Source organism: Eschrichtius robustus, chromosome 12, assembly GCF_028021215.1.
Source record: "Eschrichtius robustus isolate mEscRob2 chromosome 12, mEscRob2.pri, whole genome shotgun sequence".
Taxonomy (NCBI): Eukaryota; Metazoa; Chordata; class Mammalia; order Artiodactyla; family Eschrichtiidae; genus Eschrichtius; species Eschrichtius robustus.
Window position 1 is genome coordinate 86,197,526 of NC_090835.1, and position 23,473 is coordinate 86,220,998.

Genomic DNA, 23,473 nt, shown 5'->3' on the forward strand with positions numbered 1-23,473 from the left:
ACTCTTTTGTGTACGTTAAGTGCTGAGTTCTGATGAAAGGTCTTCCCACACTCATTACATCCAAAAGGTTTCTCCTCAGTATGAACTCTTCTGTGGTGCCTAAGGCCCAAGCTATAACTGAAGGCCTTTCCACAGTCTTGACACTCATAAGGCTTCTCCCCATTGTGGATTCTTTTGTGTTCAGTAAGATCTGACGTCCCACAAAAGGTCTTCCCACACTGGTTACAACCACTCGGTTTCTCCCCATTGTTAATTATTTTATGTTTGATAAGGTCAGATCTGCAACCGAAAGCCTTCCCACACTTGGCACACTGATAGGGTTTTTCTCCAGTGCAGATTCTTTTGTGTTTAGTAAGGTCTGAAGTCCCACTGAAGGCCTTCCACATTCTGCACACTCATAGGGCTTCTCTCCAGTGTGGATCCTCTGACGCAGTGCCTAAACTGGAAGGGCTTGCCACAGTCATTCATAAGGCTTCTCCCCGTTGTGGATTTTCTGGTGCATGGTAAGGCAGCTCCTGGTCTTAAAGGTTTTCCCACAGTCACTGCACTCATAGGATTTCCCCTCATTGTGAATCCCTTTATGCTGAGAACAGGCTGACCTGCTACTAAAGGTCTTCCAACATTCTTTACATTCAAAGTGTTTCTCCCCATTATGGATTCAGCAGCATTCAGTTAGGGTCGATCTCTTCCTAAAGGATTTCCCACAGTCCCCACATTCATAGGGTTTTCCTCCAGTGTGAATTCTCTTGTGTTTACTAAGAGCTGAGCTCCCACTGAAGGCTTTGTGACACTGGTTGCACATACACAGTTTCTCCCCACTGTGGTTTCTTTTGTGTAGGGTTAGGGCAGAGCTCCGGCTGAAGGCCTTCTCCCATACTTTCACATCTGTAAGGTTTCTCCCCAGTGTGGATTCTTTTATGTAGAGTGAGGGCTGAAATCACCCTGAAAGCTTTTCCACATTCATCACATTCACAAGGCATCTCTTTGGTATGTTATTTCCTCATGGAGAAAATGACTGCCGATAGATGTTTTTACAACCTGTGCTATATTCAAAGAAACAGTGCCCATTCAAAATTCTCTCATACCTGGTATACTCCAAGCTTATGTGCAAGCCTTCCTCTAAATCCTTATCTTTTGTTCTGAAATGAGGATTTTCTTAGCTTTGTCTTTTACCTTCCTAGAATTTCTATTCTTATCTTTCAATGCTTCTGTGGATTTTCCACACTGATTCTTCTATTTGTCAAGATGACCCAATGTGACTGCTCATTTTCAAAACATAGTTTTTCAGTTGATTCCCTACCTCCAGTCTTGGTCTTAACACTGGACACTAAAGAGAGAGAGAGGGAGAAAAGAAGAAAGGAAGGAAGGGAGGGAGGGAGAAAAAAGAAGAAAATGTCACTTGTTTATTGCACTCATGTGGGGGGAAAAAAATGGATGGTAATTATATGGAAGAAGAAAAATGGGCTATGGTGAGACATTTTCTAAGCCTAAACATTGTTTAAACATTATGGGCAAGACACAAGACAAAATTAAGAAATACTGGGATAGTGCTATCCAAGAAAGACAAAGGAAAAGGAAAAGGAAAATGAGTTGAAGTAGAAAATAAAAGGAAATAAAATATGTGGTAAAATAAAATGGAAAATCTAAGCACGTAAAGATATGGATTTATAACTTCAGAGTGCCCTCCAAACTGAACAAAATGGAACTAAAAGATAGGTTATATCTGCAGTGATCCCACCAAAGAGGCTCAAGAACGAGATGCAACTCAAAGAATCTGTTTAGCCCTGGCCTAATGTCACACACCTCACTTTGAATACATTCTCTTCTGACTGCTAGATTATTTTCAGTATTTTCTTTCAAAATATAACTCTAAACTCCTCTTCTATATATATATATCACTAAACACCCCTCCTGTAGAAAACCTCCCCTGATTAACTTTGATCCAACCCTTGTCAAACAAGGACTGAGTTGTCTTTGAGTTCTCTTAAAAATTACTGTTCACTGTGTACTAATATGTGAGTTGTTACATATGCTATTTTGTTAAATCTTAGCTAATCAGGTCACATATTTATTTTGTCTCCCTAACAAGAATGCAAAGGCTCTTCTGGCATAGATTCTACCTATTCTAGGAATAATCTCTTCACCAAAATCCAAAAGAAAGTTTACAGTAAGTCCCCTACATACAAACCTTCAAGTTGCGAACTTTCAAAGATGCAAACATGCCCAGAGAAAGAACAAAGAGAGTCAAGAGGAAGAAGAAGTAACTGAAAAACCGAAGAGATTCATGAAGCAGGAAATGGCAAGGGGATTTTCTTTATTTGAGAAGGCACTGTTAGTTTTGAGGCACAGGACCCGAACGTAGAACGGTACATGAAGGTTGCAGCAGCCGTTCAGAATGCAATCCAGTGCTACTGTGTCATCTATGATGAGAAAAAAGGAGCTACTACCCAGACATCACTGGATCGTTTTTTCTCAAGAGAGTAGATAGAACTGAATCCAGCAAGGAACCAGAACCTGTGCCATCAACATCAGGCATTAGTGAAATCGCAGCTTGCCCTCCATCTCCTATTGCTGATGATCCTTCAGCTCTACCATCTCCCACCTCCTCTCCCTCCTCCAGTCAGTAACTCTTCTTGCCTGTTCACTAGATGGCAGCCCCTGTATGCCAGCTGTTGGACTGTACTACTGTACTTTTCAAGGTACTATACCGTAATATTAAAAATGTTTTCTTTATTTTTTGTTTGTTTTTTATGTATTATTTGTGTGAAAAGTATTATAAACATATTACAGTACAGTACTATGTAGCCGATTGTGTTAGTTGGGTACCTAGGCTAGCTTTGTTGAACTTAAGAACAAATTGGACTTATGAACGCACTCTCAGAATAGAACTCGTTCGTATGTAGAGGACTTACTGTATCCTCAATATAAACACAGTATAGTTGAACAACAAGGGGGTTAGGGATGCTGACCCTTTGCCCAGTCAAAATCCGCATGTAGGGACTTCCCTGGTGGTCCAGTGGTTAAGACTCCGAGCTCTCAATGCAGGGGGCACAGGTTCGATACCTGGTTGGGGAACTAAGATCCCACATGCTGCACGGCGTGGCCAAAACAAACAAACAAACAAACAAAAACTACAATGAGGTACCACCTCACACCAGTCAGAATGGCCATCATTAAACAGTCTACAAATAACTAATGCTGGAGAGGCTGTGGAGAAAAGGGAATCTTCCTACACTGTTGGTGGAAAGCAGTATGGAGCTTCCTGAGAAAACTAAAAAAAAAACTGAATTACCATGTGATCCAACAATTCCACTCCTGGGCATATATCTGGACAAAACTATAATCAAAAAGATACCTGCATCCCATGTTCATAGCAGCACTATTCACAATAGCCAAGACATGGAAACAACCTAAATGGCCATCAACAGATGAATGGCTAAAGAAGATGTGGTACATATAAACATAAACAGCGGAAAACTACTCAGCCATAAAAAAAAAAAAAAAACTCCACACGTAACTTTACAGTCCGCCCTCCATATTTGCAGTTCTACATCCTCCCGCAGATCATGTACTATGTACCAATTGAAAAAAATCTGCATGTAAGTGGAACCACACATTTCAAACCTGTGTTGTTCAATGGTCAAGTGTATATTATTGCAATGATGCTATCTATAGACTGTAGACAAGCAGCGACACCTAAAATAAGAGACTGGTATACACATGGGTTTTTTCAGTGATCATACAACAGATATTTATTAAACATGAATCATATGTCACTGTGTTCTAGGGATAACTACAGTCCCTCGCTTCAAAAAGCTCACAGTCTAGCACAATGCTTCTCAAACCCTTTTCTCTTCTGTACCCTATACATTTACTCAAACATAAAGCCAAATATTTTATTCCCATTTTACCTCTGACCCTACTCTCACAACACCCTGTACCTGCTTCTATCACGGTATTCATCACACTGGAATGTTATCACAGATGTCCTAGTCTGTTTCCCCAACCAGACTGAAGTACCTTGAGGGCAGGAGCCAAACGGCCTTCAACTTTATATCTCTACTGCCCAGAATAATTATCTGGCACTTAAAATATATTCAACAAATGTTGTATGAATGAATGCATGAATTAAATGAATGAATAAATAAATGAATGAATTGTTCAGCATCTGCTCCAGATGTACAAGGGGCTGACAAGGAAAGCTGGCCTTATAATACTGAGGGCTGGCCTCTCCTCCCATAGATATATGAGGTATAATACAGACCAATGTTCACTTAGGTCTATTTTTTTTAATATTCATATGTATAACAACTAAAAATCAGTTGTTGGTACCATCATTTCAAAGATATGCTCTGGAACTCACCTCATAAGCAGGATGACTGCTAGCTCCCCACCTCTCTTTTGCAGGACCCAAGAAAAAGGAATGACGTTTTCAGGCTGGATGACTATGGGCCAATGTTGAATAACTGGTGAATCGAAAGTTGATGCCAAAATCTTCTCACATGCCAAGCTCTGCCCTTCCTGGGCACTGGATGGAACCTAGATGTAGGAATGTCATCAAAGGGAAAAGAAAAAGGGATTATTTACATGTTAAAATTAAAATCCTAGGAAAGATATGAAAGAAAAATCTCTCTGGACTACAGAGAAAAGGAAAATCCAATTCTCATTCCATTTTAGAAAAAGACAGAGGATACGCACAGTCTTTCCTACAAAAGCATGCAACTTTAAAGGCTATCAATACAGTCAATAACAAAGAGGTTAAGGAAGAAACTCAATTGAGGCACTTAGCCACTATTTTCTTTAGCCCTTAAGAAAACCACATCATTCATTGTTTCTCTTCCCTGGCCAGTAGAAACACTGCCTCCTCTTACCCATTCTTCTCCATCCAGATCTCGCTCTTCATCTCCCATCACTACTATGACCTTCTCTCTGCTAGGTGAATCATGTACCCACATCCTGTTCCGTCTCTCTCCAGGTAGGACTTCCAGGGCCTGCTGCCCAGGACAGGTCTCCTCAAGGGGGCCAAATCCCTGTGAACACTCATCAGAAGTAACTGCCTTCTCCCAGTGACTGACATTTTGAGCCAAGGGGCAGGAGGTGCTCTGCATATTTTTGTCCATTGGCAGTATGGCTTTAGATACCAGTGAAGTTCAGTGGCTCCACTCTGCATTTTAGGTTACTGGCCTGAAAGAAAAGGGCAGGAAAAAAAGAGAGAGGGAGGGAGGGAAAGTCATGAATGGGAGTAGTATCGCATCAACAAAAATCACAAAAGAACCAAGCAGCCGGACGGGGAAAGAAACTGGCAAAGAGGAAGGAAGTTAAAGCTCTGATGAGAGTTTCAGAATTCGTGATGAAAGACTAAGAGCACCATATCGTTTGGGTTTCCTCTCCTCACCTTACCACCTATGCGACTGTGGGTAAGCTTTTAGTATATCTAGGCGTCAAGTTGCCTATCTAAAAATTGGGGTAGTGACAGTACCTACCTCATTGGGTTGAGAATTAAACGAATGAATATCAATATGTATACTACACTTAGGACAAGGCCTGACCCAGAATAAGCGCTATATTCACCAGTTTGCCAAATAAAAAAACTTTAATTGTAATATTAAAGGATGGCCTGAAGAAGGAGGAGAAGGAGAGAAAAACAGTCTAGAAGAGGTAAAGATAAAATATGCTTCAGCAGGCGGGCCCGCCTACATCCCAACCCATCCCATCCCACCTCCGACCGCAGGCCCCGCCCCTCCCCAGAAGGCCAGCGAGGGGCTCCCGCCAGAACCCCAGCGAGGGGCTCCCGCCAGAACCCCGGACAGGGCCTCACAGACCTGCCCCGCGACCTCACCTTCTCCGCCGACCTTGCGGGTCCTGCCTTCCACGCGGTGGGGCCGAAGGAGCGCAAAGGCCTCCTCAGGTGAGGTCCCAAAAACCCCACCCGCACCTCAGAGACGAGGGGCTGAACTCCGAAGTGCAGACAGAACCTTTCCATTCCACGGTCTCCATGGTAACGCGCGGCTCGCCCTTCTAGGACCCCCGGAGGACTCTTCTCTTTGGTCCAGCACTACAAACCCTGAGAAGCTGGACGGTTCCGGTCCCTGCTTGCTGGTTTGGACCTGTTGCCACATGGAGAACACATGAGCTTGAATATGAAATTGATCTTCAGCGTGTGAAGAGGGAAAACAACGAAAGAAAATGGAAGCACGAGTTAATCAGAATTACGTGAACGTAAGCTCCACCACGCAGAGACCTTTAACTGTTTTGTTCATTCCTGTATCCCAAGCTCTTATAACAGTTGCTGAAGAAATTCTTGTTAAATGAATGAATTGAAACGATTCTGAAAAAATATTGCTGCAAAGCATCATTGACTAATATCAGTATTTGCCTCTGATCAGTAGCTTTATTTAAAAGAGAACTATGTGTCACATACATTTAAATATCTTATAATTTGGGGATTATGAAAACCCACAAGCATGCGTTAGAAGTAATGTATGCTGTATTTTCCAAAATATTATATTTCTAAAGTATTATATTTTTCTGTAATATATTTTCAGTATATTTCAGTATAACGATTAGCAGTAGAAACTTGAAGAGAAGTAATTAAGTAATTAAGTTAATTACTTTAATTAAGTTAAGCACAAAAGATATATTTAAAAATTTGAGGAAGTGGCAAATACTTTTTAGATTATTCTTTCTTACACTAGAATATGAACTGGCTAGCATAAAATTATGGGACATAATCTTTTTAGAAGGGGAAACTCCAAGAAAATTATTTCAAAAAGACAGCCAATATAAACAAAATGAAATCCATAAACTCAAAGACAAAAAACAAATACTTGCTAAAGTTCTGAGTTGAACTGAAAAAATAATCAGAATAATGAACAAGACTGTTGGAAGGAAAATGAAAAATACCTGTGACAGATAAGATGAATGAGCTAAGGATAAGAGCTAAGGACTTTTCATTAAGGATATATCTCAAAACCATGAAGTTGAGTATGTACAAAGTACATAATAACCTCTATGAAGCATTCTTGCCAAAAATATTGAACCTAAATCAAATCAAGCCTTTCAAACTTAAATATGTACAGAGTGAAACTATTTGTATAAAATTAGGGAAACGTAAATTATACTATAAAATGTTTATGGCTACCCACATACGTACTAAAAATATATAAACATGCATCGGAATAATAACATCAGTATCAAGATAGTAGTTAACCTGAGAAGGAAGAGGAGAGGAATTGGAGAGGAGTAGACAAGGGGATATAATTATATCTGTAATATTTATATCTTAAGATAGATGTTAAGTGTTTCTTATATTATTGTTTTGTATGCCTGAAATGTTCGCTATTTTTTTTTTAAAAAGCCCCTGGAAATGAATTTGGTAATTTCAACAGACAGCAGAGGGGCCATAGAATTACTTAACACCAATCAGGCTTCTGTTTCTCCATCAAGGATCATGACCTTCAAATTGGGAATGGTAGGACAAACATTAATATGAGGAAATTAAATTTCAGGTCATACAAGGAGATAGTAAAAGAGTAACTACTTGCCTTAAATGAGTGCAAGTCTTTGTACCCAGATAAAATTGCTTGAAGGATCCTGAATTTCAGGCAGATTAGCCACAGGGCCCCTGGAGGCTATTTTTAAGGAGTGAGACTCATGCCTAAGACTGGCAAATATCCAAATTTTCAAAAACTAAAAAAAGATGAACTGTGGAATTAGGCTGAAAAGCTTGACATGGATCCCTGGCAAAATTCCAGCATTAATTATTTTAGGAGATTATTTAGGAGATTTTATGAGATTGGGGTTAACCAAGAATAATGTAAATAAATTATATCTCAATTGGCCTAGATTATTAAAGTCATATACTAAGGATCTGCTGTGGAAGTAAAGTATCTTCATATCAGCAAAGGTTATAGCAAAGTCTCTCATAAATATACCCTGTGAGTATATGTGTACTGGACGTTAGTACTGTTAAGTAGATTGATATCAGGAAGAAAGACTGTACCTACTCAGCCTGAAGAGTGGGTGACCATGCATAGCATCTTTCCTGCAGCCTCTTGCTCAGTGCCTTTGTGCGGTATTCACTGAACTCAGTTTCAGAATTAGGGACTTAGGGATCAGTCTAATCAAAACCCAATTTCCTTTAGAGGAGAAGGATACATTTGTATTAAATTGGAGGATTGAAGGAATTTTTTTAATATAATGATCATTATTTAGCAATTATTATGAGCCAGGCACTTTCATATACCATATATTGTATTTTCACTCTCACAATGAGCTGAGATTAAAGGATTTATTGTTACTGTTTTACAGATGCAGCAATTGAGATGCAAAGGAGTTAAATGACTTGACCAAAATATCAAGCTAGTGAGTGGCAGAGCCAGGAATCAGGTCTTCAGAACATAAGATTGATGAACTTTCCATAATAGCATTTTATAACTAATGTGCCAAGTACTTTCTAACCTCTTTTGTTTTTGAATAAATAAAAGCCCTGATCGGGCTGGAGAGACTGCTTTTTATCAAAATAGCCCAAGTATGAGATCCAAGACTCTGGAGTCATTAGTTTCTCTTCTAATTTTATCCTCCTTTGTAGTTTTAGACAAAATTTTAATCTCTTGGGCCTCAGGTTTCTCAAGTGTGAAATGAATGAATTGTACTTGGTCATCACTGCGGTATCTTTCAGACTTGCAATTCTGTTATTCTAATGATGAAATTTGATGCCAGGTGATGTGTTAAATGATTTCTGTATATTGTCTCATTTAATCCTCATAATGACTCCGAAAATTAGGTATTTACCCTGGACCTATTTTACAGTTGGGGAAACTGGGGCATGATGTATACCTTGCTTTGGTTCTCATGCACACAGATACCAAGTGGTTTAGCCTGGATTCAATCCCATAATTAATTTTATTTCATTTTGATAAGCTTTAAAAGAAGTTATGACCGTTCACAAAGCTATGCAATCACTCTTCCCTCTGAAAGGAACCAAGACTCCTTGGAGAAATGGCTGATTCCAGGTCTGGAGCAGGAAATATACAAAATGAGCCTGAAATATCTTGTACTGCCAGAAGGCAAAAAAAACATCAAAGACTCTTAGAGTTAGATGAAAAGGACACAGGAAACAAAATAAAGGGACTCCCACTGGCCAAAGATGGAATCATTTGAACATCAAGAGGAAAAAGAAAAAAAAAATGCAATTGATTAAGATTCCTTGAATGTTTTTAAAAATTCCATGAGTTAATGATGCTCAAAAAGAGAAAACAACAAAAAATATTAGTTACCAATTGCTGCATAACAAATTACCCCCAAATTTAGAATCAAATATTGAATATTTACTCTCTCACACAGTCTCTACAGGTCAGGAATCTGAGAGCAGTTTAGGGGTTGGTTCTAGTTCTGTCTTAAGGTTGCAGCCAAGATGTTGACCCAGGATGCAGTCAACTGAAGGCTTGACAGGGAGCTGACAGATCCACTTCTAGACTCACTCATATGGCTGTTGGCAGGAGGCTTTAGTTCCTCACCACCTGGGTCTCTCTTTTCAGTCTGGCAGCTGGCTTCCCCTAGAGCGAGTGATCTGAGAGAAAGGGAAAAAAAGAGAGACCAAGATAGAAGCCACAGTTTCTTTTTCTTTTTTTAAAATTGGGGTACAGCTGCTTTACAATGTTGTGTTAATTTCTGCTGTACAGCAAAGCGAATCAGCTGTGTATATACATATATCCCCTCTTTTTTGGATTTCCTTCCCATTTAGGTCACCACAGAGCATTGAGTAGAGTTCCCTGTCCTGTACAGTAGGTTGTCATTAGTTATCTATTTTATACATAGTGTCAATAGTGTAGATATGTCAATCCCAATCTCCCAATTCATCCCACCCCTCCCTTCCCCCCTTGATGTCCATATGTCTGTGTCTCTATTTCTGCTTTGCACATAGGTTCATCTGTACCATTTTTCTAGATACCACATATATGCATTAATATACAATATCTGTTTTTCTGACTTACTTCACTCTGTATGACAGTCTCTAGGTCCATCCATGTCTCTGCAAATGGCACAATTTCGTTCTTTTTTATGGCTGAGTAATATTCCATTGTATATATGTACCACATCTTCTTTATCCATTCTTCTGTTGATGGACATTTCGGTTGCTTCCATGTCCTGGCTATTGTAAACAGTGCTGCAATGAACACTGGGGTGCCACAGTTTCTTTTATTACCTAATATTAGAAGTAACATAACATCATTTCTGCCATACTCAGTTAGTCACACAAACCAACACTGGTAAAATGTAGGAAGGAGCTACACAAGAGTGTGAATACTCTAAGGCAGTGCTCATTGATGGCCATTTTGAAGAATGGCTAACGTATCAGTGGCCGTGGCACCTAGGGCACAACTTTTTACCCTGAAAATTAGCAATTAAATAGAAAAGTAAACATTTATTCTGTCTTTCCTGTTTGAACTGACATTTCAGGATAACCAAATAACCCTGAATTGATAGGTTAATGAGATAAAATTCTTGTTTGAAAAGGAATTCCAACTCATAAATGTGAAAAAAATATTGAATTAGAAAATCCCAGTTCTGCAATAAAATGGTTGATTCAGGCAAAGATCATCAGTGGATGAAACCATCCGATGAAAGGTTGATGAGGAGCTTTACATGGAGGGATCCAACTAGCAAGTGCTGATTCATTGATCAATCTTAGTATCACAAAGAGTGAAATAATCAGACATTATATGCCTCCTGATATAAAGCAAAAAGAAGTACGTAGCACCACGTAAGAATGCTTACCCATAAAGGTAAACCAAACTCTAAACCTTTAGAGCTAACATCTAGTTAACAAATACAAGTCTAGAGAAACAAATTAAATGAGGATGCAAACAGACAAAGCCAGCATGTGGAACATTCAGGACAAATGACCCAATTTACTCAATGCGGGGAAAAGTGAAAGATGGAGGAACTATTCTAGATCTAAATTAAAAGAGGATTAAGAGAAATAACCAAATAAAGTATGTAGACTTTAGATCTTGATTCAAAAAACCAGCGTATTTTATATATTTGGGAGATTTTAATATGGACTCAGTATTAGATGGTACCCAGGAATTATTTTAATTTTGTTAGGTGGGGTAATGACATTGTGGTTCTGTTTTAAGAGATGCATTCTGAAGAACATGAAATAACACGTTTGGAGTCTGCGAAGGCTTTCTAGGGAAATTCCTCGACCAGCGAGTTGAGGTTTCCTAGAAAGTCACCGGAAATGATTATTGAAGGACTAGGAAGTGGAGCTGGAATAGATTTCTCTACTTTCTCATTTTTAGAGGAGAATGTCGGCAGGGTCTTCAGCCAGCGTGGGACGGGACTTTAGCCGAGGGGCTCCCAAGCTGCCATTGGGGTCTCCGAACCCGCCGAGGGGCGGCTGGGTGGATCCTGGCACCACCACCTGGTTCACTTAAATACACCCCCTCCCTGGGGCCCGGGACGGCTGGCGGGGGACGGGGCGGGGCTTTGTAGCCTGGTCCGCCGGGAGCTGGGGTCCGCCGCGGGTTCCTGCCCCACACGGGAGTTTTCCTCCTGCATTCCTAACTCCCTCCCGTTCTTCTTGCTCTCAGCAGCCTCTTACCCTTTTTTTTTTTTTCCGTTTATTTTCCTCCCCAGCATCCATTCGTACATTCATTCATTAAGCCAATTTGTAGCTGAGCGCCTACTGGTGCAGGCACTGTTTTAGAAGTTGGGAATACAGCAGTGAGCAAAATAGACAAAAATCCCTGCCCTCAAAAGCCTGGGAGCCTACATTTTAGTGAAGGGGAAATCTACAATAAACAATAGAAAGAATATAAGTAACTTATGCACCATGTTGGAAAGTGATAAAGTGCTATATAGGAAGGTAAGTCATGTCAGGATTGGAAGGAGGGGGTAGGCTGTAATTTTAAATAGGGGACCTAGAGTAGGTTTCCTTGGGAGGATTACGTACAAGCAAACAGTTGAAGGAAGCAAAATTATTCATCGTGAGGGTAGCTTGAGGTGGAGGGGACAGCCAGTACAAAGGCCCTAAAATGGAAATGTGCCTGAAAAGGAAGAGAAAGGTCTGTGTGACTGAAGAGGGTTGAATGATGGGGAGAATAGTAGGAGAGGTAATAGCACACCCTGTAGTCTTGTATGCCATTGTAAGGACTTCAGCTTTTATTTTGAATGAACAAGAGAGATGTAATGGGCACATTCTTTAGGACCTTTTATGCTACTCTTTATTTTGAGTAAGATGGACCCATTGAGGGGTTTTAAGCAGAGAGATGAAATAATCCAACTTAAGTTTTAAGTGGCCTACTCTGTTGTATTGAGAAGAGGCAGGCGGAAGTCAAGGATAGAAGCAGGAGACCAGCTGGACGGCTAACGTAATTCTGTAGGGCAATGCAGACAATGGTGGCTTGGGACAAGATAGTGGCAGTGGAGGTTGTATTCTGGATATATTATCATTTTCAGTTTGTCTTCCCCTGCTCCCTCATGTCCCATAGATACCTCAGATTCTCAGTGACTCCTTCTTTTTGCTTTGGTCACATTCCTCTCTTTTCTCCTCCCTTCATCGAATATGCAGGAAAACAAGGTATGGGATCACCACTAGCTTAGTACTGCTGATGAACCCCAAATCCAGGGCAGTATTTGACACATCAAGCCAAAAAGCAGCTGCCCTGTGGGTCAGGAGAGGCCCTTTGGCTGGCACCACCAAGGCTTAAATCCCTGAAAGGAGGCTGGTATCCACTGGAGCCACTTCAAAACTGGCTGTCCAGGCAAAGCCATGATTGACTTTGGGAGCTGGATCCAACCAGCAGAGAAGAAACCGGGACAGTGTTAGAAGACTGGAAAAGAAAGCTGGGTAAAAAGATGCAGCAGGTAAAAAGAGGAGTGTCTGCAGTGTATCACAAGGAGGATGAAGTAAGTCCAAGAAAGGAGGAAAGCAGTGGGAGTGTGGTGGGCCTGGATTGACCTTGTGGAAGTTTTCTCCTTCAAAATACTTTTTTTCCTGGATGGCCTGGTGATCATTTTACGTTATAGAACAATTGGATGCCATTTCTGTTTTTCATAAGGTATATCAGGGACTGAGTCCCTGATTTTCTCACCCCTCTTGGTAGTTCTGGGAGTTGATTTCCATGAACAGAACTTCATAGTTGGTTGCAGCTTCCCAGACATTTTCCATCCCTCCATAACCTCTCCAAATGTATTCTTTTCCTTGCAATAGGTGGTGGTATCAGATGAGACTCCAGGACCATCAAACCAGCTTTGTATCCGTGATACCAAGCTCCTGCAGGAAAGAGGTAATGCACACAGGGTATTGTGGCAGCAGTTATGGCAGCTGAAAATGGCGCAGGGACACAGACTAGGTGGGAGATGCTTCCTGGGGCCTGGAAATATGCTCATTATTGAGTATTTATAGGAAATCTGTTATTTCTATACTAGGCTTGGCTCGGTATTGAGAGGAACTAAATTATTAGGTTTCTGCCCTCATCTTAAACCAAATTTGGAAAAAATAAAGATTCATAAAAAAAGATTCTTCAAAGCAATTTATGAAAGATATTGAATGTATTCATTCACTTATTATATGTACAACTTTATGTATGATAAGTAGCTTACATATGTGTACATGAATATTTGCACATATAAAACTTGTGGTATAATACAGTAACTCCTCCCAACCACAATTTTACCAACATGTAAAATTTGAGTGTAGGTAATTTTATTTCTGTACATGTGTTAACCCTGAGATTTTTAAATTATAGTATAGGTATACCTGAGAAATAGAAGATAAAGCCATGGCAAAAGAAAGAGCAAAGGTATTGTCATGAAGCTTTGAGAAGAATAAAGGAAGATGGGGAAATGTGGGGCTGGGCTTTAAAAATGCTCTTTGGTGGCGTATATGAAGAGAAAAGTGGGTAAGATTTGTATAGAAGTGGCTGATGGTATTTAACAATTCTGGAGTCATAAAATCAGACCCTGAAAGGCACAGACTTTTAGAGGACTAGGCCCCTCGGCACCCCAAAACTAGGCTTTTAGTATATATTACCTACAAAGAAAAAAAACGTAAAATGAATTTCTAAGCATATTATTGGAACTTCCAGAAGAGAAATCTTGAAATTTCCACTGTGTAAGTAATCATAAATGAAAATTAATAATATAGAACATATTTATCACAAATTTAGGAGAGGTAGAAAATAATGAATATTGCTTAACTTGGTTGTTCATTTTATTTCATTTTATTAAATATATATAATTTTATGGTTCACATCTGACCTGAGTATCCAAATCCTCTTTTTCTCAAAAGATCTTGAATTCTCTTCCTATAGGTGATTTTCAGGGCCATAAAGTTTACAGTTACTTAACATAAAATGTAAATGAGTTAATCTCACCCTGGATAATATCTATACACTGCTTTAACAAATAGTTTTGTTATGGGCTGAATGTTTGTGTCCCCTCAAAATTCGTATGTTGAAGCCCTAACCCACACCCCGCGGTGTGATGATATTTAGAGGTGAGGCCTTTGGGAAGTAATCATGTTTAGATGATGTCATAAGGGTGGGGCTCCAGTGATGAGATTAGTGTCCTTAGAAAAGGAAGAGACTGGAGCTTTCACTCTCTCCCACATGTGAACTCCCGCCAGGGAATTCCCCCAAGTTCATTTTTAACTTGAGGGCAGAAACTGACCTTTCAAATTCTGAGGCTAAAAAATAAAGTTTAAGAATCACTACAAAAAAAAAAAAAAAGAATCACTACAGTGGGGGAAATTCCCTGGCGGTCCAGTGGTTAGGACCATTGCTGCTGTGGCCAGGATTTGCTTGGGGAACTAAGATCCCACAAGCCTCCGCGAGGCTAGGAAAAAAAAAATCACTGCAGTGGTTACCAGCGGCTTGGGAGAGGGAAAAATAAGGCGTTGTTGTTTAATGGGTATAGAGTTTCAGTTTTGCAAGATGAAAAAGTTCTGGAGATCTATTATGCAACATTGCGAATATTTTTTAACACTATTGAATGGTACACTTAAAAATGGTTAAAATGGTAAATTTCATATCATATGTTTTTTACCACAATTAAAAACAGTTTTTAATGTAATGAGCACTTAGGGGAAAAAAAGCCATGACAAGGTAACAAAACTTTCCTAATTTATGAAGAAGATATGGTAAAAATCCAACTGGGACGTATATGGAGAGTTTGGGTTAAATAGGGTATGCTTTGTCAAAAATTTAAGACTTGTACATTTTACTGTATGTAAATTTTACTTCAAAAGCAAGAATGTAAACAAATATTGAACTCTAGTTAATAATATGTATCATAAAGTGTTAGGGGTGAAGTATGCTGATGTCTTCAACTTACTTTGAAATGCAACAAAATATAAAATGAATTTATGGACAGAGACAGGGATAGTTAGATGGACAGATACGTGATAAAGCAAATATTGCAAAATGTTAATTGTAGAATGTAAGTGGTGAATATATGGATGTTTCCTATACAGTTCTTTCAACTTTTCTGTATATTTGAAAATGTTCATTATAAAATGTTGATTGAAAAAAAACCCAATTTGGAGGTTTAAGTTTATTGATGTTATAAGGAAAAGAACTGTTATGGAACATTTCAGAGCAAAACATGTATCTGCTGTGAGCTCTGTGCCTTCCAGGTGGTTTGGGAACTTTTTGAGACAAAGAGTTATAAAGTAACAGGCTTTCAGAGGAGATAGTTGGAAAACTGTATGGAACCCACAATGATTGAACACAGGCCTGTTCTTGATCAAAAGCTAAGGGTGGCCTAGACCAAAGAAAAGTCTTCTTGGCCTATTTCTGTGGAAAGAAGCCAGTTTACTCCTAAATTGAGGTTTTGGTAAAGTTGAAATGATAGTTTTAGGGTCCTGAGGCCAAGGGGTTATCCTAGAGACTTACCAGTAGATGACTTCAGACCAGAAAGGAATGGTCTTGGACTTGGGAATATGTTGATGACTATCAAGAAAGATAAACCACCATAAACACTGAAGCTACAGAAAGGCTGAGCTGGATTGCAAGGAATAAAACAGGGCCCCATTAATCAGTAATGTGAAACTCTACTTCTTGCCCAATCCATATGAATTATACCTAGTCATGTGTACACTCTGAGAAAGTTTCTTTTGCATTTTAAAAGCTGTGTGTGCTATACTATACTGGGAGAGCAGTTGGGGGGAAGCGGAATCACTTAATACTAGGGAATTAACAGGAAAGAGACTCAGAATCAAAGGGGGAAAGTGATTTTCTCTAAGAAGAACAAGGGAAAAATGTTTTCTAGTAAACTAACTTGAGTTTGACCAGCCATTAAGTTACCTAAAGAAAAAAGCTTTGGACCTATCCCTGGATATTTCTGATCCATACCTCTCCTTCATTCCTTTCCCTCCACCTCCACCCCAAGTCTTTTTGGGCAAGATGACTTCATCGTTCAAACACAGGAAGCCAGGTTATCGTATAAGCTGGGAGTCGGTGATCTGGGCCTTTTGGGGAGGGTGTAAGGTATTCTAGGATGAAGAGAGACCAGAGAAAAAGGTGTAGTAGGTGAGAGAGAAGAAGAACGCACTTACAGTTGGCTTGGCTGCTGGCCAGGGCCTGATACCCCAAACTGGAAACTGAGACTAGGGGAATGATGGAGAAGGAGGATACTGTAATGCAGTAGACTTAATCCCTAGGTTAGAGCTTCAGAAGCTTCTACATTTGGGGAGGAGAGGATGAAAGCGGAAGGTTTCAACACTGTGCTGAATTGACTCTTGGCTTATTTCTCTTCTCTCAGCTCTGCCATCTCCTCATTGTCCTGCCTTTGCCGAAGATGGACGCCAAGGAAACCTGCCAGGAGCAAAAATCACACTGATGAGCCAACTCCAAGTGAGCTAAGGCCCCTTCCTTCCCTCCTGGAAATATATCACTGCCTCCTAAATGTGGCCTTATTTTCACTGCCTTCCCTGGCTATGCACCTCCCAAGTCCAGGTGCTCCCTCTCATAAGGGATACTTTGTTGGGTGACAAACCATTTGTGGGTTGTTTCCTCTTTCGTTATTTTTTGCTACGGAAAGCTGATGCTACCTTTCACCTCATCCCCAAATATACACGAAACAGTAACAGCCTTTCGCTTCCGTAAACCTCCCTACAAATTCCTTTCTTCTGCCTCTGTTTCCTGAGGGAACTTTGGAGTTTTCTCCAGGACAGCAGGGACATATTGTTTCAGGAGGCAGTGACATTTGAGGATGTAGCTGTGAACTTCAGTAATGAGGAGTGGCAGTGTCTGACCCATGCTCAAAGGCACCTCTATAAAGACGTGATGTTGGAAAATTATGGGAACGTGGTATCACTTGGTAAGGACTTTCCCTGCACTTGGCTTAGTACTTTCTCCCTTCCTTTTTCTTTTAATTGCTTTATTTATTGATGTGTATGGGGTCTCATATTGAAAATCAGAGCTCTCATTCCATATCATCAATATCTTCCCCCAAATTAGTTTTGAGTTGCCCCTGTTAATAGCAAGATAATTTTCTGGCTAACCTAGTTGTTGTTTTCTGATTCTTTGCAATGAAACTCTCCCTGGGTAAAAAGGAGACACTTAACCTCTGTTCTCCCTGGATTCTTGCCTCTTCAAGCCTCTCATTTTCCATTAAATGCTCTGTATTCAGCTCCTAGTCATGAACTCCTTCCTAGCGGCTGAAAACAGATTAACCTCCCTCTACAGACTCCCATCCTCCTAAAGAGAACAGGGAAAATACAACCAACTGACTATTTCCCAGAATCTCCTTCTTTGCCCTTCTGAGTATTGACTTTTCTGAGAAATTTCCTAGACCTGTTCATTTACATGTTACCAGACCCCTGAATAAACCCTTTTCTCTACCCAAATGGACATTTCTTTCCTGTTTCCATATGCAAACAGAGGGGTCAAGGTAAGCGTTAGGACAGTTCTCTGTTGCTCTACACACTGTCTTCTTCCTTCTCAACAACCAGGATTTCCATTTCCTAAACCTCCTTTGATCTCCCATCTGGAGCAAGAGGCAGAGCTCTGTGCTCAGGATCGACAGGACAGGGAGTTCCTGAGCTGCTCCTACCCAGGTGAGTGCCAGAGAAGCTGTCAGTCCCCTTCTGTGTTCCATGTGACAAAATGGTTATAGAATGTTCTTAGTGGTGGGTCATCCATCCTGAAGGGCCCAGAAGGATATCTATTTAGGAAATCTTAAGGCAGAGGAAACAAACTGTTTGGATAATTATTCTGTCATTATCTAATTGGCTGTTTTCAACCTATCTAATACAGGCTTTTTGCAATTTAGTCCTCCAAAAAGGCTCAGACAATTCATCTCCTCTCTGTGTATCATTTACTCCAGTGCTCAGAGAGCATTGCCTTTCTGCCTCCAGTTGTTTTTTTTTTTTTTAGGGCCTTCCCCCATTTGGAGACCTGAGCCTTTGACCCTTGCCTTTTCTATTCTCTCTTACTGTGAAGTTAGTTAGTTTCTCTCATGGCTTCAGCTCTTAGCTCTGATGCAGATGCCTGCCACATTGATAATGCTAACCTTTACCTCTTTCCTGGGCAGCAGTCTCATGTTTCTAACTCCTGGTTTTTATTTGAATATCCCATTGTCATCTGGAAAGCAACCTATCTAAAGTCAAATTCATCTCTCCCTCCAAGGCTGTCTCTTCATTAAGCTCTCCCTATTTCTATATCTGGTTCTACCTCTTTCTTACTTTGTCTTTCCATTCCCTGAACCTCTTATCTAGTCAGTCATGAAATATTACCAGCTCTTCATTCAAACTATTTTCTGTATTTGTCATTCAAAACAAAACTTGTCCTTTGTTTATAGGCCAACTCCAGCTGCTGTATCCACAATGCCTACTCTTCCTTCCTCCCTTCTTTCCATCTAAAAAACATTTCTTGAGCAACTATCATATGCCAGGTACTATACAAGGTTCTGGAGATATGCAGTCAGGTAAGATATGGGCGAGCCCTGAGTTACGGGAGCTTATTTTCTAGTGGGGAAGGCAGGTAAGTAAATAAGTAATTATATAGTACAGTATGGTGGGAGTTCTTGGGATATGTAGATAGGGATATGTACCTGGTATATACAAACATAGAGGAGAAGCATCTAAATCTGACCTGGGGGACTAAAAGACTGCAGAAGGAATGACAACTGAATTAAGTTATATAGGATAAGTGAGGTCATTTAGTTGAAGGAAGGGCAGAGGGGAATAACAAGTAGGAAAGTACTGAGGAGTAAAAGAATGTGAACTGTGAATAGTTCAGTGTGACCAGAGCCAAGGACTTGGAGTAGCCAGTGGGGAAAGTACAGGAGCAGTAGTCAGGGACAAGATCATGATTGAATGAGTTTTTGATAAACTACAGACCTTTAACTTTATTCTTATAATAACAGCTAAGATTGATTAGGTACTTATTTTGGTGTTGGAAGTGCTTTGCATACATTGACTCATTTAATTATTGTGGATAGTCTAGATCCCATTTTATAGATAAAGCAACTGAGAGAGGTTACAACATCCTCCCAAATTTGCACAGGTATTAGGTGTCAGAACTAAGATTTGAACCCAGACAGTGAGCTGGGGCTCTTGACTGTACACTTTACTTCCTTTCTGTCTGGTTAACTATGGAGTGCCATTGAAGTGTTTAAAGCTAAAGAGTGATGTGATTAGATTTGATTTTTAGAAGGAATAATCTGGAAGCAGTGTAGAGGATGGATTAGAGGGGAGACAGACTAAAGGACGTTTGAGGGTTATTAAAGTTAGCTGGTGAGAATGCACTGGCAGTAGAAGTGAAGAAGACGGGATAGAGTTAAGAGATAATAAGAGATTGATTTGGACTCTGGTTACCAACTGTAAAAAGTAACTCCGGCTAGCTTAACCAAAAGAAAAATAATTTATTATTCAGGGTGTGTCATGGAACTTAAGGGCAGGTATACATGAGGCTCAAGAAGGGATTGGAATGCCATCAGGCCCCACTCTCCAGCTGTCTTCTCTGCTACTCTGTGGGTCTGCTTCATTCTCCTTTCTTGGCAGATGGATCTTCTCTGCTTCTCAGTCCCGATGGCAGAGCATTCCCTCCCCTACACGACATACCATCCCACCACCACTGGTTCTCAAATTTAAGTGCTAAAGCTCTAGCTATCTTCAGAGCCTGGCCTTATCTGCTTTCACATCATGATTCCAAAGTTCATGAAGAGAGAATCTGGCCTGGTTTGGGTCAGGTCTTGCCCAGATCTAATCTGCCCTACCCAGATGGGTGGAGTTACACCACAGAAATAGGGCTCTCCAGGGCCCACTCTCAGGAGCAAAGCAGACCGATCCCTAAAAAGGGGGCTGCACTGGCACTTCAGCACCCGCTTTGCAGCTCACTTCACAGGTAACATTTATACAATGTTAGTGAGTATATATGAGAAGTTGAGGATGATTTCCGGTTTCCTGTCTTAGGTGACTATGTGTATGAAGTTGTCATTCACTAAACTAGGAGATTCTAGAACATGAGTAGATTTGGAAGGATTTTTGTAAAGTTTACTCAGTCTTAACTATCTTAGTACTTTTCAGTAGTTCATCCTATTTTGACCTTTGCCATAACGTTAGCAATTTTTCAAGCATGGGAAAGTCAGTTACTCTTCCAACAGCTTAACCATTGCTTCACCTCTTCCAGCCCACTTATTTCCTTTCCTCTGAACATCTGACATTTTTATTTTCTTGTTTAAGTATCAGCTGCCAAGACACGGCCGGAGAATGAGAAGGCAAGTTCAGAACAGGAGGTTTTCGAAAATGGAGAAGTCTGCTGGGTGAAATTTAAAAGTCTCCTAAAAGTTGTTTCCCAGGATCCAGAAGTTGGAGAAGTTTGTGTACAAGATGTCAAATTAGAGAATCAATGGGAAATGCCTATGAGGAAGAAACTGAGAGAAGAGAAAGAACGCTGTGAGAAAGTGACCTTCAAGAAAGGAAAGAACCAGAAGGTACTTAGAAGAAACTCAAAATGTATTCCGTATAGAGTTCTTACAGAAAAGAAACTCCATGAATGTGCCAGGTGTGGCAAAAACTTCAGCTGGCATTCTGACCTAATTCTCCATGAGCGAATTCACTCTTGCGAGAAACCCTATGTGTGTAATGAGTGTGGGAAAGCATTCAAGACCAAAAATCAGCTTTCTATGCACCAGATAATCCACACAGGGGAGAAACCCTTTAACTGTAGCCAGTGTGGGAAGGCCTTCAACAGTAGATCAGCTCTTTGCCGACATAAAAAAACGCACAGTGGGGAGAAGCCTTACCAGTGCAGCAACTGTGGGAAGGCCTTCAAGACCAGGAACCGTCTCAGGATGCATCAAATCATCCACACTGGGGAGAAGCCTTATGAGTGCAGTGGCTGTGGGAAGGCCTTTCAGTTTAAGCATTCCCTTATCATCCATGGCAGAAGCCACACTGGGGAGAAACCCTATGAGTGTGAGGAGTGTGGGAAGGCCTTCAGCGGGAGTTCAGACCTCATCAAACACACAAGAATCCACACTGGGGAGCGACCTTATGAGTGCAGTGAGTGTGGGAGGGCCTTCAGCCGGAGCTCAGACCTAAGCAAACACACAAGAATCCACACTCAGGAGAAACACTGTGGGTGCCCTCAGTGTGGAAAAGCCTTCAGCAGCAAGGCAGAGCTCACCAAGCACAGAAGAATCCACACTGAAGAGAAGCCTTACAAGTGTAAGGAGTGTGGGAAAGCCTTTCGTCATAACTGTAAACGCAGGACTCATGAACGAGAACACACAGGGGAGAAGCCCTATCGATGTGGGGATTGTGGGAAAACTTTCCAGGATCGACACTGCCTTACCATCCATCAAAGAATCCACACTGGAGAGAAACCTTATAAATGTTCAGAGTGTGGTAGAGCTTTCAGTGGGAAATCAAACTTGACCAATCATCAAAGAATCCACACTGGAGAGAAGCCTTACAGATGTGAGGTGTGTGGAAAGGCCTTTCATCATAGTTCAGTCCTGAGGCAGCACAAAAGAATCCACACTGGTGAGAAGCCATTTACCTGCAGTGAATGTGGCACATCTTTCCGTCAGAGCTCAGCTCTGATTGGACACAAGCGAGTTCATACTGGGGAGAAACCTTATGAATGTGAGGAGTGTGGAAAAGCTTTCAGAGTGAGCTCAAATCTTACTGGACATAAGAAAAGAAAACATAGAGTGTGGGGAACCCACAAACTTGATGAGAATGGGAAGTCCCTCTCTCCAGTAACCAGTTCTCAGACCTTTTCATTCATCAATATTTTGACCACCAACACTTGAGGGTAGTGATTCTGGTGTTTACACTTTCTCATTTCTCCTTCTACTTCTTATACTGGTCCCTCTTGTCTCCTGTATTGGTTCTTCCTGGTTCCCTGACCCCCTAATTGTGAGACCCCACCAAGCCTTTGTCCTTGACCTTCCTATTCAGTGTCTCTTCAGTGAGCACATTCACTTCCAAGGCTTTGTCTATCAATAATAGTACTGTAATATTAGATACTAGCGCTTGACACATGCCAGGCACTATTCTTTACAATTTTTAATCATTTAATCCATACAACATCCCTATGGGATGAGGAAATTGAGGCATAAAAAGATGAAGAAACCTGATGTGGATCACTTAACTAGTAAATTCTGAACAAATGCCCACTGAATGCTTAGACTTACCTGAGCAATTTCCATAATCCTGCACCACATCTCTTGGATATGAAGCTATACCTCAGTTCAGCACAGAACATTTTTTTAATTGATAAACATTGATCATCTTTAGCAAGTTTTGCTTTAACTTAAAGCCTGAATGGTACTTCAGAATTGCTGAGCTTCAGTGGGAGAAGGATCAGAATTGCTTAAAGGATCAGAATTGCTGAGCTTCAGTGGGGGAAGGGAGGCAGGACAAGGGCAGATTTTAAAATTACAGATAAGTAGAAGTCAGGTATACACTGTTCAAGCAGCAGTGTACGTATGGAAAAAGCATGAAGCCTGACCCACTTTGTTATAAATACACTAAAAGTTCTTCAAGATGTTGATTTCTTTCTTTTTTTTTTTTTTTTTCATTGCCAGTGTGCTTTATTCAGTTTTTCTACTCAAATCATATTGTCCTTTGTGGAAGCTCAGTTTGACAGTTACACAGTTCTCTTATGTATGTTTCAACTTTGATTTCATATTTCTCTTTTTTTTTTTTTCACACACACTGTATTTTATCAAGATGTTGATTTCTTAAATATTTGCTATATCTGTTTGCATGACATATGAAATGCTGTTTCAAATAGATTAGTAAATTTATATCTATCTTTTCAAGTCTTTCAGTGTCTAACATCTATCCTTTCTCTTGCGAATGTTATAGGTCCTTACTGCAGACAGAATTAAATACCCACATGCAATAAGGCTGTTAAAATAGAAATTGAAAATCCTAGAAGAGGATGCAAATGTGTGTCAACTTAATTAACATAATGACCATAATTGAGAATTAAATTTAGTTCTAAGT

At 40.4% G+C, this 23,473-nt stretch overlaps 1 protein-coding gene across 1 annotated transcript; it reads left to right on the top strand.

Moving 5' to 3' along the window:
* Positions 1–12,760: 12,760 nt before the first annotated feature.
* Positions 12,761–22,955, top strand: ZNF311 (zinc finger protein 311). The gene is made up of 6 exons (XM_068557026.1): positions 12,761–12,915; positions 13,220–13,295; positions 16,771–16,862; positions 17,202–17,328; positions 17,963–18,067; positions 20,696–22,955. Exons 1-6 carry the CDS (start codon positions 12,865–12,867, stop codon positions 22,270–22,272), a joined length of 2,028 nt encoding a protein of 675 aa, XP_068413127.1. The 5' UTR covers positions 12,761–12,864; the 3' UTR covers positions 22,273–22,955.
* Positions 22,956–23,473: the final 518 nt, after the last annotated feature.

Coding starts and splice junctions, on each gene's coding strand:
- ZNF311 (XM_068557026.1), top strand. CDS start 12,865: ATGCAGCAGGTAAAAAGAGGAGTGTCTGCAGTGTATCACAAGGAGGAT. Junction 17,329..17,962: donor TGGGAACGTGGTATCACTTG/GTAAGGACTTTC, acceptor CTCAACAACCAG/GATTTCCATTTCCTAAACCT. Junction 18,068..20,695: donor CCTGAGCTGCTCCTACCCAG/GTGAGTGCCAGA, acceptor TTCTTGTTTAAG/TATCAGCTGCCAAGACACGG.